Below are 13,484 nucleotides of genomic sequence, written 5' to 3' on the forward strand. Positions count from 1 at the left end.
GGGCAAGAAACTTTTCTCATGTTTCAAATCATATCGAAAGAAAATCTGTGTCAGTCCGATTTGCATTGACCAGGCTAAGACTGGTTTCGCCAGTAATTATGGACTACAAATTATTGTCAGACGATTGTAAACAACGACTGCTCATCACAAATTTGATACAAAGTCATTTTCCAAAACAAATATGTCAGTGTATATTTCAGTGTTATCATTTCAGTCTGTTGTTAACCCTTTCACTGCCGAGCATGTACAAATTTGGGTATCTGCCAAGTGCCAGCCATTTTACCGAAAATTGCCGATATTGTTTCATGATATGTAAACAGTATTTTTTTTCCAATTTCAATCTCTATTCAGAACAATTTAGTTACATATTTTAATTTGCTAACATTTCAGCCATCATTGCTATGCTAAAATCCAACGGATCTATACTTTGTGCGATGATAAAGCTGTGTGATGCTATGATCGATGCGAAGCTAAAACGATCTTCCATGTTTTTTACTCTTACAATATTATTACTTTCACTACTCTCAGAGGCAGTGCTGCTGCTTTAACTATCTGTATAATCACGAAAATTTGAAACTGAAATGGCTATAATGCCATCAACATTACTAATTACCTGTTTTCTGACTCGCGCGTGGTAATTAATGAACTCACACAAAAAATGTTCGTTATTAAATTAGAAATTCTCTAACAAAAGTTTGAAATTGATTCGTTACTTTAGGCTAATTTTATAGACAAATCTTCAGACAACACTGTCAATTTCATAAAAGTCTTAAAGACCGTGGGTTATGCTGTCAACGAATAATAAAATGAGGTAACTACGCAATGGCTTGGAAAGTCGCAATAATGCGTCTACGGCAGTCGTCCCATGAAAACGCATTTATGCGTCTACGGCAGTGAAAGGGTTAATAAACTGACCACTGAAACATGTTTTAATGCTTTTTTGTTACTTCGTTTATTGTTATTATGTTTTCTCGTTTTACATTACAGTGTAAGTTGTAATTATGGGTTTCATTTTGGTTTGACCACAAAATCTTAAAGTAAATTTCATTGGATTTTTGACCTGTGAAACTAACCTAAAGATTACATTTTTTTCAGATAATTTGGTTGTATACTAAAATATACATGTATGTGTTTATGCGTAATAGAATTATGACACTCTATCCTTAAGGTGTGCCATTGTGGTAAAAAACTTCACTGGTCGTTTTGTCTTTAAAAATGAAAAATGATCTGCTCAACTAAAAACTAAACATACATAGTTGGAAAATATTAAATATTTATTCGACAACCTGTAATAAATCACTTTTTGTATATTTTTTTTACATTTGTGAAACTCTGCGTAAAAATTTCTGATATAAACGCACTAACTGAGTTTGGGATGGCAAAATTGTAGTTTTTAATAAGAAACCAACCTGTTGAATTATTCATTTGAAATTTTGCCTTTATGGTTAATAAGTTATTATTTGACTCAGTTTTGTTCAGCTACAGTAATTCTAAAGGTATTTTAAAAATACATGTAGTTCACGGATTGTTGTTGTATTTTAGACTCGGTTTAACACATCGCTAAATAAAAAGTTTAATAAATCAATGTAATGTTCTTGTTTTATAAACATGTGTATGTTTTATATCAGCCTAAATTTGGAGTGAATAGAACTAAAATAAAACAAGTTAACTAGGTGGATAGTTCTGGCTATTCTTTCTCAGCAAGCTTCTTTGGAAAGTTAAAAACTTGTATTAACATTGATTTACAATGTATTAACATTGTTAACATGATTTTTCAGTGATTATTAATGGTCGTCGTAAATTACTGCGTAACTAAACAGATGTCATAAACGATAATTCAAGGCTATGTTTAATTTCTTCATGATTAGCTGAGGCCTTAAAATTTATGCATTGAAGCCGTTTTTATGATGTCAACCCTCTATAATGACTCTAAGCAAATAAAATTCAGATTTACACAGCAAATGATGTAATTAGCAAAGTTTAGTTAGGTTTCATGTTAAAAGTTTAGGAATTATTTAGAGGCGATAAAACCGTTAACCTCTTATCAGCTTTTCCAGCATTGATAAACTTAAAATTAAATTGCTTGTATGCTAATATATGGAGTCAACCAAATATATTATTGTATATATTGTTTTTACATAGAATACAATAAACGCATTGCTTCGCCAAGAATTACCCCTGCAAAAATGCTCAGGTCGACGTCATCAATGTTTCTCAATGTTGCAAAATGTAGGCAGCATTATTATTCCTTTTTGAAAGAGGCTCTATTTTTTTCAAAAAAAATTGACAGGTTAGTCAGAATAAACAGCGGCACCTTTTAATTGAACGTCACCTCAAACAAAATATCACTCAAGGGAAGGTTTTAAAGACACATAACCTAGGTGTTTTAATGGCAGTTTGATGGTGATTTGAAGCAGTAACATTTGTATTCAATCCAACAAGCCATATTTACTAAAGGTAATGATAAAGAATGTGAATACAGCTAAACACAGCCCAATAGTAAACATCAATTTTAACTCAGGTGATGGATATTTAATTACTTTTATATATCACATATTTTATGATTAAACATATTACTTGTTCATATTCACAAGCAAAGGTTTTACTAGGCTGGCGATAAAAAACATAAATTCAACTCACCCAAAATAACTACACTCACCATTCTTAACTTTTAATATTAAATATGGAAAACAAATACGTAATTTATTTTGCTACCACACGCTATATCAGACGGCAGAGCAACGTGTTTGTGTATAGCCACCATTGGCATAGTGGGGATTAGTGCACTTTATAGGAAGCATTTCTGATTAGGAGTAGCTGATTAATTATCCTATTGTATCTGCACTTGAAAACAAATAGAAAACATATTTATGCGTTGAGCCGATGTAAATTAGGTATATTGCCTATCATGTTTTTGGTGTTACATAGATTCTTTTATTGCAATGTCTTGTTTGCAAGGACCTGCCATGTCAGATTTATTTCAGCTACAAATGTTTCCTTAATAAGACTATGAATTCTTTAGAACTTCATTAGTTCAAAATATGACACAATAGTGGTTGTTTTGGTTGTAATAACTCAGATAGTTTTTTGCCTATACAGGCTCATGACAGTAGCAAAAATAACCCAAAAACTGTCCGAGGTGAATTTGCAACGCAGTCTTGGCATTTTCATGGTATCAGCTTTGCGATACATTATGACAAAGTATACACACTTTTTTGCAGTTTATTAAAAAGTTGAAGCTATGTCAGTGTAGATGAAAACAAACATGTCTTCATCTACATAATTTGAAAAAGGTAAAGGTTATTTTAAATTGTGAGTTATGGTTGTTGGAGAGAAGTTAAAGAGACAGAAGTAAATGCCAAAACAGTGTGATGTGTTCTATTGATCATTACAATATGACTGAGAAACCGAGAGATATGAAGTATGCCAAACGTCAAACAGTATAACATATTCTTGCAATTCAGTCTGCACAAGATGTCACATCAAGCTGATTTACTGTGTTTTCATTAGAACATGTATATTATGGCAAATAAAAATGTTAACCCTCTGACTGCTGCATGCACATTTTTGCAGAATCTATGTTTAACTACTGTTTGTGCATTTAAGCAATTTTTATTGCAATCGCGTGGTAATTTCATTTTATTATTGTGTTATTTTTGCCAAAATAACCAACGATCTTCAAAACGTATATCAAAATGACCGGGTTATTTAAAGATTTTCTATGAAAATGACCTTATAGCCAATTTAGATTACATTTTAGTGATTACGCTGAAAATAAAAAGTGGTGAAAGTAGTACTTTGGTATGAGTAAAGAACATGGTTTAGAACCGTTTTAGATTTATAGTAGAGCTGCAAAATGATCGCGTTGATTAAACGATTAACGCCACTAATAGAAATAAACGATTAACTGAGTTGGAGCAACTAATCTTCAATTAAAATGCAACCGAGGCGATGATCTTGGTGTGGTTCCTTTCCTTTGTACTGTTTAGTACCATACGCTAGTAATACTACCGTAGCAGGTTACTACCATTTAATTTACTAGCAAATAAATATTATGACAAGCAACGCTTTCTTACCAATAAATTAAACCACAATTATTCTGCACTCGACTATGAAAACACAGTGAGTCGCTAACATTAAACTTGTTTATACAATATAATGCACAAGCCCATGCGATCTAGCAGCCATGTTGTTAGTTGTTTGAACATGTTTCAAGGTAATAACAACAAAATTTATTTCAGTATTATTTAATATCTTACAGTTTGTTTTTGTTTATTTTTAATAACTTTCTTAAGTAAATTAAACATGTATTTTAATTTTTCAAAAAAATCGCAATCATATTTCAGCTTCAAAATATCAGTAATATAAGATTGACGCCTTAATGGAAAATGAAAGTAGCAAAATGTCTTCCACCCTAAGTAACAAATTTCTGTAAGTTGTTGGAAGCCTAAACAAGAAAGCGAAGGGCAGTATATGCCAGAAAGAATTTGCCTACCACTACAGCACATCACCATTAAAATATATTTTAACTAATTCTCATCCTACCGCACAAAAATCATCACCAGCTGTCGCAGACAATAACTAATACTACTGACTACTGGCACTACTGTCCCCTGTGAGCCGCTATTCTCTATATCAATCACTTTTTGCTATATATCGCTATTCAATATTGTATGTAGGAAGAGGGCATCTTTTTATTCAGATAATGTGAATAAACTGTGCTGCCTCAACTCTTCGCTGACTTAATCATAGACTTTCATAAACAGTTTTCATACTCATAATAATTATTACATTTTAACCTATGTACATTGTACATAACATGTACTACTGCTAACAATTGTTAAAAATATAATTATTCTATATGTAGTTGTCATATTTGTTTTAGAATATGCAGGTTTTTGCTAGGTTAAGTATAAGATTAATCAAAGATTAACTGGTTCAGACCAGTTATTAATCGCGATCACTTTTTATAATCGTGGTGCAGCTCTACTTTATAGTGATAAATTCTTCACGTAGCTTTAGCCATGCACACATCATATACACATTGAATCTTTTGCACAGCAATGTTTGTTAATCTTTTGACAAAATAAATTACATGAAAAAATTGTTCTAGATAGTTTAAACTTGTAAAACAGTTGCATACACCTAGTGAAGAAAAATCGGGACTTTCAGTAAAATCGCTGGCAGTAGGCCAAAATCTTAATTTGTACATTAATGGCTGTGAAGAGCTAGAAACAGATAAAACAAGGATATTACATGAGTCTTTAAAGTACAGTTTAAAGTAAGCAAACTGAGAACCTGGTTTATCAATATGAAGTTGTAGGCATATTTTAATTTGACAATTAGGTTTAAAAATATTTTGTAAAAGAAAATGCACCAATTGATATGTTTGCCCGAGTTTTGAGCCAAAACTTGTTTTCTATGTGCAATTGAGAATTAGTTATATAAAAGTTAATTTATGAGCGCAATATAAAAGCTATGTAATAATAATAACCTAACAAGTGACCAAAATATGTTACAAACCAATTGACATGAGACAGTACATATTACATTGTGCTTCTTTGTGCAATCATATGAAGAAGCAGCAATAACCAATTTTAAACAACATATTTTGTTAATTGCTTGGTCAGTTGCGTGTTGATTGTCGCTTTTAGTTCATTTAAAAGCACATCGTTTCACATCGGGTATCTTTTTACTACTGAACTACTTCAAATAAAATTTCAAAAGTTTTTTTTGTGGAGCAAAACTCAACTCAACTGTTTACGTGTAGCTATTAGGAATATACACTTTTTTGGGAGATGAAGTCAAACTTTCAGCCACATTTCGCACATGCATGCTAAGCATCTACGTAAGCCGTAAAAAATTAGTAGATAGTTTTTGTATTTTTTAATGCCAATAATTATGTAATTGTTGAAACACAAGCTTCAAACTGATAAACTGAGTTTAAAAAAGGTGCATCACAAAATGAATCAACATAGACTGGTTCCCTATGCTGGGACCAGTCTCCAACTGCAATATAGTCAGTTACAGCATGGTCGAAGCTAAGTATTTATCTACATAGCAATCTAATATGTTTTAGACAGTTTTTTGTATTTGAACATTCAATACTGTGCAAGAAGTTTAAAACACAAGCTTGTATGGTAATGCTTATGAGAGTTACCTACATGGTTACCTTTTAGGCTACCTTACATGTAAGTAAAGCTCTCAAGTGTCTTACAACAAATACAAGGAAGTATATAGAGAAATGCATATTTTATTACTTACTTTGACAATAAAATTGTCATATTATATTATAAATAAAATATATATTTTTTATATATAATATGATTCTAAGCTTGTGAAAATGTTTATATCCGCTGAACCTGGACTTTGAAAACAACACAACATACAATGTAATATTCCATTTCCTATGTTGTTTGAGTCCAATAACATAATACAATGGCAAGCAGTGGATAAGTTTACATCATTATTGACTCATAGAATTCTATTGACTGGTCAAATTTTCTTCGCATAACTAAATTTCAAAGTTTTTATATTTTCTCTGTAAATAAAATTTCTGTCACATTTCTGTGCCATGAACTAAACTGTGCAATAACTTTGCCAAGCATTGTACAATTAAAAAAATGTTTGCAGATTGCACCATAGGTTTTTATTTGTTTGAAACTTATTCTGTATTTTTTTTAGTAAAACTTGCTCTATGATGTGTCAAACAATAAGCACTATATATTATTGTTATTAATTAATATTTCTAATGTCAATGGATATTTCTAATGTCTGCTATCTGTGCGATCTGTTTGAGATAAAACAAAACATAAATAACTTTTTACATAAACTTTCTTTCAATTAAATGTTAAAAATTTTGAAAACATTTGTGCTATAGCAACAGATTAGATTTCCATAGCAATTTACAACATTTTCCAGCTTCCAATGAATTATTAAGATAAAATAACTTTGTTATATCAGCCTGCATTCAGAGTTTTTGGTTGTTTCTTTGAATCAACTGATTTGACAGCTCGTTGAGCAACAGTAACTAAGTACTCTTTCTAGTTGATGAAGTCAGGCATTTGTGTTATGTTCTACTTACATAAAAATTAAAAGCTCAGCTCATTGTTAGTTTAAATTAAAATAAAAGTATGCATTCAGAAGTTTCTATTTCGTGTTTTTACTGATATTATAATTACATCTCTTCGATAGATCCTAAATAATATAAACTGATGCGATGGCTCACAACTCTAGACGTTCAGTGTGAAAATAACATAACAACATGATATCTCATGTTTTAACTAAGATAAGCATGACTTACTGACAGTTTTAGAAAATTATAAAATGTGTATCATCAGTGGATTGACTTTTGGTTTACAAGAAGTTTACTTTGTAAATGGTAAGTGTAGCCATACTTGACAAATATGTCATATTATTTTACATATTTGATTGATTGACCAATATTTCATAGTTGAACATTAATTGCAATAAACTCTATATTTCTACATTTGACACACTGACAAGTTGATGTCACCTAAAATGATGAACAAAATAGAAATATTTATTCTTATTGAATAATGCAGTATTGTGGCTATTTATAACTGTTTGTTATGTAATCAATTCACTTACTAGTTTAGGAAAGTCAAATGTCAGTTAATTACAGGTTTAATTAAACTCTGACCAAGTTGACTATGGTTACAAATATTATGGTTGCATATGCCTATTTGTTACAGCCTTAACTCGTTGACCAATCTGAAAGAACTGGATATCAACTTGAATGAACTAGACTTCGATTCGCTTGCCGGTATGGAAAAACTGGTGTTATTAGAGAAGCTCAACTTGAATTCTTGTGACCTGAAAAAACTTCCATTTAGGTCAGTATCTATACACTCGATCAAACATTCTAACAAGGTTTCATGCTAATTATTCAAGCAAAACTTCAATGAACATAAAATGCACTGAGTAGAAAACAAAAGTTAACTATTATTGTGCTATTTTTATATTACCCTAAAGATAATACTACAAATACAGGTAAGTATTATAACCAGCATATCGTAAGTATTATAAACAATATATTATTGTTTCTTCTGAATATATTTCATGATGCTGTGGTACTATCATAAAATTTTAATGTGAATAGTGGTGAATTTTAAACACTGATTATTTTAGTTCTTGAGTCATCAATCAATGGAAACTAAATTAGTGATTAATTTACAGAAACTATTTTGCAAATTAAAGTAACAAAGTTAAACCAAAAAGCATTGAAAAGCACGCTCGCTGACAAATGAATCAAATATCAAAATCGAATTCAAATCAAATCAAAATCCGGCATCAAATAATATTTGAGGTTTTTTATAAAGAAGCAAACTGCGAGTTATGTTTTTTGTTCTACAGTACCTTTGAAAAAATCGGTTTAACTCCATTACAGCAGTCATGTAAATTTATGTTGGAACTTTTCTGACTAAGCTATTATGGCGATAGCTGTCACCTTTCTCAGTTTTATATTGTTAGTCCGATATTTATTTTTGATGCTCTGGTACCCCGATGCTGGTGTCTTTATTGTTTGTAACAATAGCGTATTTTTAAAATGGTTAGTTTTCTTGTTGCTTCACCGTGTATGAACGTAAATGAGTAATTAGCCAATGGAAACACTGTTCCTAAAACCAGGAATCAACTCCATTTAATTTGAATCATTGCCTAATGATACATCTAAAACAGGTAAGAACTGTTTTAGAGGTACCATTAGGCATTGATCACAGTATGTAAGTGATTAGAATATGTAATCAATGCCTAATGGTTAACTGGTAATATGTTGTTTACAGTCTTAAGAGTGTGAACAACAGATTAAGGGGTTTGCATGTTTACAAGGTATACAAGTTGACAATGTGCAGTGTTTACGTGTCTACAACTAGTTTTTTATGTGCGAGCAAAGGAGATATATGATCTCCAATTCAATTTAGGCTATGTTAAGATGGCTGCAAGAATGCTTGCAAAGAATATGACATGAATTAAAAAAAAAATTTAAGGTTCATAATGATAACTGATCAATTGACTCAAATACATGTACATGTATGTTTATTTATGAACAAGTGACATAAATGAACCATACTCAGATGTATATTACATACAAAAACAAAAAATAAAGTTTTTAAAACAAAAACATTCACATCGTTTGCTTGGAAAGCTGCGTTCTGATTGCTGCTTTCAATCAAACAAGCTTTTTATGGCCCAATACCTTCAATAATGGCTTCTAACATTCATTATTTTTCCACATTTCTAAACTAGTCGATTTTAGCCTACAGATACTTATTTGGGAAAACCACTTTTTTAATACTTGACAAGTTGCATTTAGCACAAATTCAATGCATAAAGGTTTTGCTCAATATACAGCAACTTTGATCCTGAAAATAGTGATTCAGCTACCATCCCCAATTTATACTGTTTTTTATAATCATTTACATCCTTTCGAAGTTTCAAGACCATGCTAAACGAGGAACTACTAGCCTGAGGCATTTATTAATTATATCTATGTTGTTGTTTTGATGTTTTTTCTCAACAATATTCCCTGCTATATAATCCATGATAAGTAGAATCAATAATAGTTGCACATAACTCTGGCTTGATTGAACTGCTATTACATATATTATGGTTGCATATGACTGTTTGTTACAGCTTTGATTCACTGACCAATCTTAAAGAGCTGGATATCAGCAGTAATAAAGTGGATTCTGATTCCCTTGTTGGTATGGAAAAGCTGATGTCATTAGAAAAGCTGGATTTGCAATTTTGTGAACCGACAAAGGCTCCATTCAGGTCAGTTTCTATAGAAACTCTGTAGACCGACTTGTTATAGTTTCGTGCTGACGGATGTTTGCTTGCTTGCCGGTGAGACTTTTCATGAGATTTTACGTAGAGTTTACTGCATTTTTCTAAACTTTTCAATACTATAAACATTTAGTAAGTCAATATATCAACTTAGTTATCTAAAACATAAAAAGAGTTTAAAATGGAATATATTCATGCATGATATACTTACAATTTCATTTATTTCTTTTATAATTTTCTTGACAAGCAGGGCTTTGCTAGGCAGATGATCTAAAATTTAAACTCAACTCACTCACACTTTTGCAATTCACCATTTATAAATTTTAATCTTTATATGAAAAAAATTAAAATCAACATATCGCTATCATAAGCCATATAAGGTGGCCCAGCAAAGTGTTTTTTCTGCCAAAAGTAGCAAAGTGCAATTTAAGTAGGCTCATACAATTACAATTATCTGTGTACTTTTAGTCAATATAAACTATGTATACAGCACATCCTGATGTTTTGTTCTATTTATTTAGGTCGTTTTGACGCAATATCCTATTAGTAATGACTAATAATGCCAGATGCATTCCAGCTACAAATGTTTTACTAATTTTAGTTCTTTGATCTACAGGTATGTCCTATGGAATATTAGGACTACTAAAGAACGATTTTTTGGTTTTCATGCAGCTGTAACAAGCTCAATCTAGGTTGTGGTGTCTACATGATATCAGCTTTATGATTGGACTAATTATATATACCTTTTTCAAATATGTGACTTAAAAAGATATGTAAATATTACCCGCTAAATAAAGTTTATGCAGTAACAAAAAGTTAGGGCAATCTTTAAAATACTTTATTGCTGACCAGCTTGATGTGGCAAAAGGGCAATATATGTAATATGTATATGAAATATTTTAATCCAGGCTGAAAATCATTTTTAACCCGTTCACCGCTGTATGTGCATTTATGCAAACATTATGTTCAACTGTCGTATGCAAATTTTTGCGAAATTCCATGCAAATGCATAGCAACCTCATTTTATTATTTGTTGACAAAATAGCCTATGAATTTCTGCACTTATATAGTACTTACAGTGTTGTCCAAAATTTTTTCTATGAAATTAGCCTAAAATAATTCAACAATATCAAATATTTACCAGGGAAATTCTATCTTGAAAATGCCCAAGCTGTTTTGTGTTACAAAGGCTTTCGTAAGTACCTCCCGAGTTAGATAATAGAGAATAACTCATGTTGATGACATCATAGTCAAATCATATTAAACTTTTCGTAATTAGAAAAATAATTTAAGTCGTAGCACTGACGCTGACGGTGATGAAAATAATAGTTTTGTAAGTGTAAGGAACATTGTGGAGGATTGTTTTAGTTTCGTAGCAATCATAGCTTCATATAGTTCTGTTAAAGCATAAAAATAGATACATTGGTCTTTTTTTGCATATCCGTGTTTGTTATCATGTTGCCAAAATAAGATATACAGCATAAGTCTTCTAGATAGAGGTTGAGGGTGAAAAATATTGTATACAAATCATTAAGCAAAATCGGCAATTGTTGAAAAATGGCCTGCACCAGGCTGAAGGCTAAATGTGTACATGGATGGCGGTGGAAGGGATCATATGTGACTTGTCCAGTTTATTCAAAAGTTGAAGTTCTGATAGCTGAGCACAAAAACTAACAAACTATCAGACTTTTTTCAGACCATCTTGATAGTTATTGAAGCATTTCTACGGCTGTAAAAAATTTGTTGAAAAACCAACTAATGTCGTGATAATTTCTTATTGAACAATAAAACATCAACAAAGCATAATTATTAAGTTCTTATTAAACGCTGAATTGCTATAATTATGTTCCATCTCATCTTTTAATTACAGTTTATGTTTTCTGTAAAATTTACATTTATGGTACTGTGTCTCCATTGAAATTTGGCAATAAAACTCATATTTCTTAGATTTTTGCTTCTTCATGCATTTGGTTTTGTCATTTTAGATTAAAAAATCTGAACACAATGTGATGATCAATTTTTATTGAGTGATTACTTTATATACACCTGATTGCACTGTTGACTTGTAGAACCAAAAAAATTTATATGATGTAATCTTGTAGAATGTTTGCACCAATGTTCGACAAAAAAAATTTGAACGCAGAAGTTCAAGTCATTGACCAATATTGAAACTAATGTTACAGAATTGCTTCGCTGTCCAGCTTGAGAGAACTAAGCCTCTATCACAGTAAAATGGATTCTGCTGGTCCTGTTGCCATTGAAAATCTAGATTCACTGGAGAAACTTAACATGAGTTATTGTAACTTTCTCAATTCACCACTCAGGTAGGTGTAAAGTACTATCACAAAAGGCTGCATTCCATACAACCCATACCACTGTCTTAGCGTAAAATTCACATTTAGTACAATTTTTCAAGCAGTACATATGACTAAAATCATCTTTTTATGTACAAGAGAAGTAAAATATGCGTGTAGCATGCAGGTGCAAGACGTGCTATTGGCTGAAAGTTTTTTTCCATCCATGCAAAAATCGGTATTTTCCAAGGCTAGCCGGAAAAGTTTTGCTCAGCTATAAACATTATTTTGAACATAATATCAACTAGTTCAGCAATTTGAAAATGAGTTGAGGTCAGAAAATATAGATTGAGTTTGACAAAAGCAATCATCAGAATGCAACTTTCTCCTAGTAATTTGGAAAATATCTTTGTTCAAATGTTTTTCTTCTCATTTTTTATGAGTTATGAGTGTTGTTTTTTTTCTAATTTTATTTTTAATATATCATGTGTATGTATGTATATGTATATACATATATATGTATACTTCAATTACAGGTTAGATTATTCCTATTATGCAACATGTATGTTTTACTTCGAAATTAACTTATATGTAACTCATTCACAATTTCACAAAGAAAGCCATTTATAGCTCCTAACTTTAGCAAACATCGACGAGTTCAATGAACTTTTACGCAATGCTATTAAATATAGTTATAAAGTAAAAACGTAGCTGCAAATCTACAATGATGAACCTGGCTTTTGAAAACCCAACACTAGAAAATATAAGAACCGCTCGTTTTTGTGAACAAAAAGGTAGGTCAGAAAATATAGAAGGAGTTCAACAAAGTCCACCACTGGAATGCAACTTTCTCCAGGTACTCGGTAAAATATATTTGCTCAAATTATATTCCTACTCATTCCTTCGTGTGTCATGAGTATTGTTTTTTTTAGTTTGTTTTCTATTATATATATTTGGATCACAGGATAGATGATTCTTATACGGCATGTTCTTTTTTAACATGTCCATGAGTTCAATGAACTTTTATGCAATTCTACTAAAGGCAGTTATAAAGTAAAAATAGGATTGAAAATTTAGAGTGCTGGACAGTTTTTCCGGTTCAGTCCTTTCTTGCTAGAACAGATCCTCCAGACAAACAATAACTATCTAATTTAAATTAGTTTTAGTCAATTGTAAAGAAAAACCGCTTCTGTCAGGAGTTTTTTCCTATTTTAAAACCTGCTTTTGCACATTAATTTCTTGTTAATAAACTGACTTTCAAATATGTCCTTATTTGTTGTTGTTAATTTTAATTTTTTAAAATTAATTATGAATATTTGTATGACGTTGTTACATTTGTCGATTTCTTCACATGAAACTATGTATTTGTTTATATAAACTTTT

At 31.0% G+C, this 13,484-nt stretch overlaps 1 protein-coding gene across 1 annotated transcript in view; it reads left to right on the forward strand.

Moving 5' to 3' along the window:
• Positions 1–13,484, forward strand: part of LOC137398052 (leucine-rich repeat protein lrrA-like) — a 93,988-nt gene that overhangs the window by 45,115 nt on the left and 35,389 nt on the right. The window contains exons 11-13 of the mRNA XM_068084153.1: positions 7,716–7,856; positions 9,655–9,795; positions 11,991–12,131. Coding sequence (XP_067940254.1) covers positions 7,716–7,856; positions 9,655–9,795; positions 11,991–12,131 — 423 coding nt within the window. The remainder of the gene's footprint in view (positions 1–7,715; positions 7,857–9,654; positions 9,796–11,990; positions 12,132–13,484) is intronic.

Source organism: Watersipora subatra, chromosome 6, assembly GCF_963576615.1.
Source record: "Watersipora subatra chromosome 6, tzWatSuba1.1, whole genome shotgun sequence".
Lineage (NCBI taxonomy): Eukaryota > Metazoa > Bryozoa > Gymnolaemata > Cheilostomatida > Watersiporidae > Watersipora > Watersipora subatra.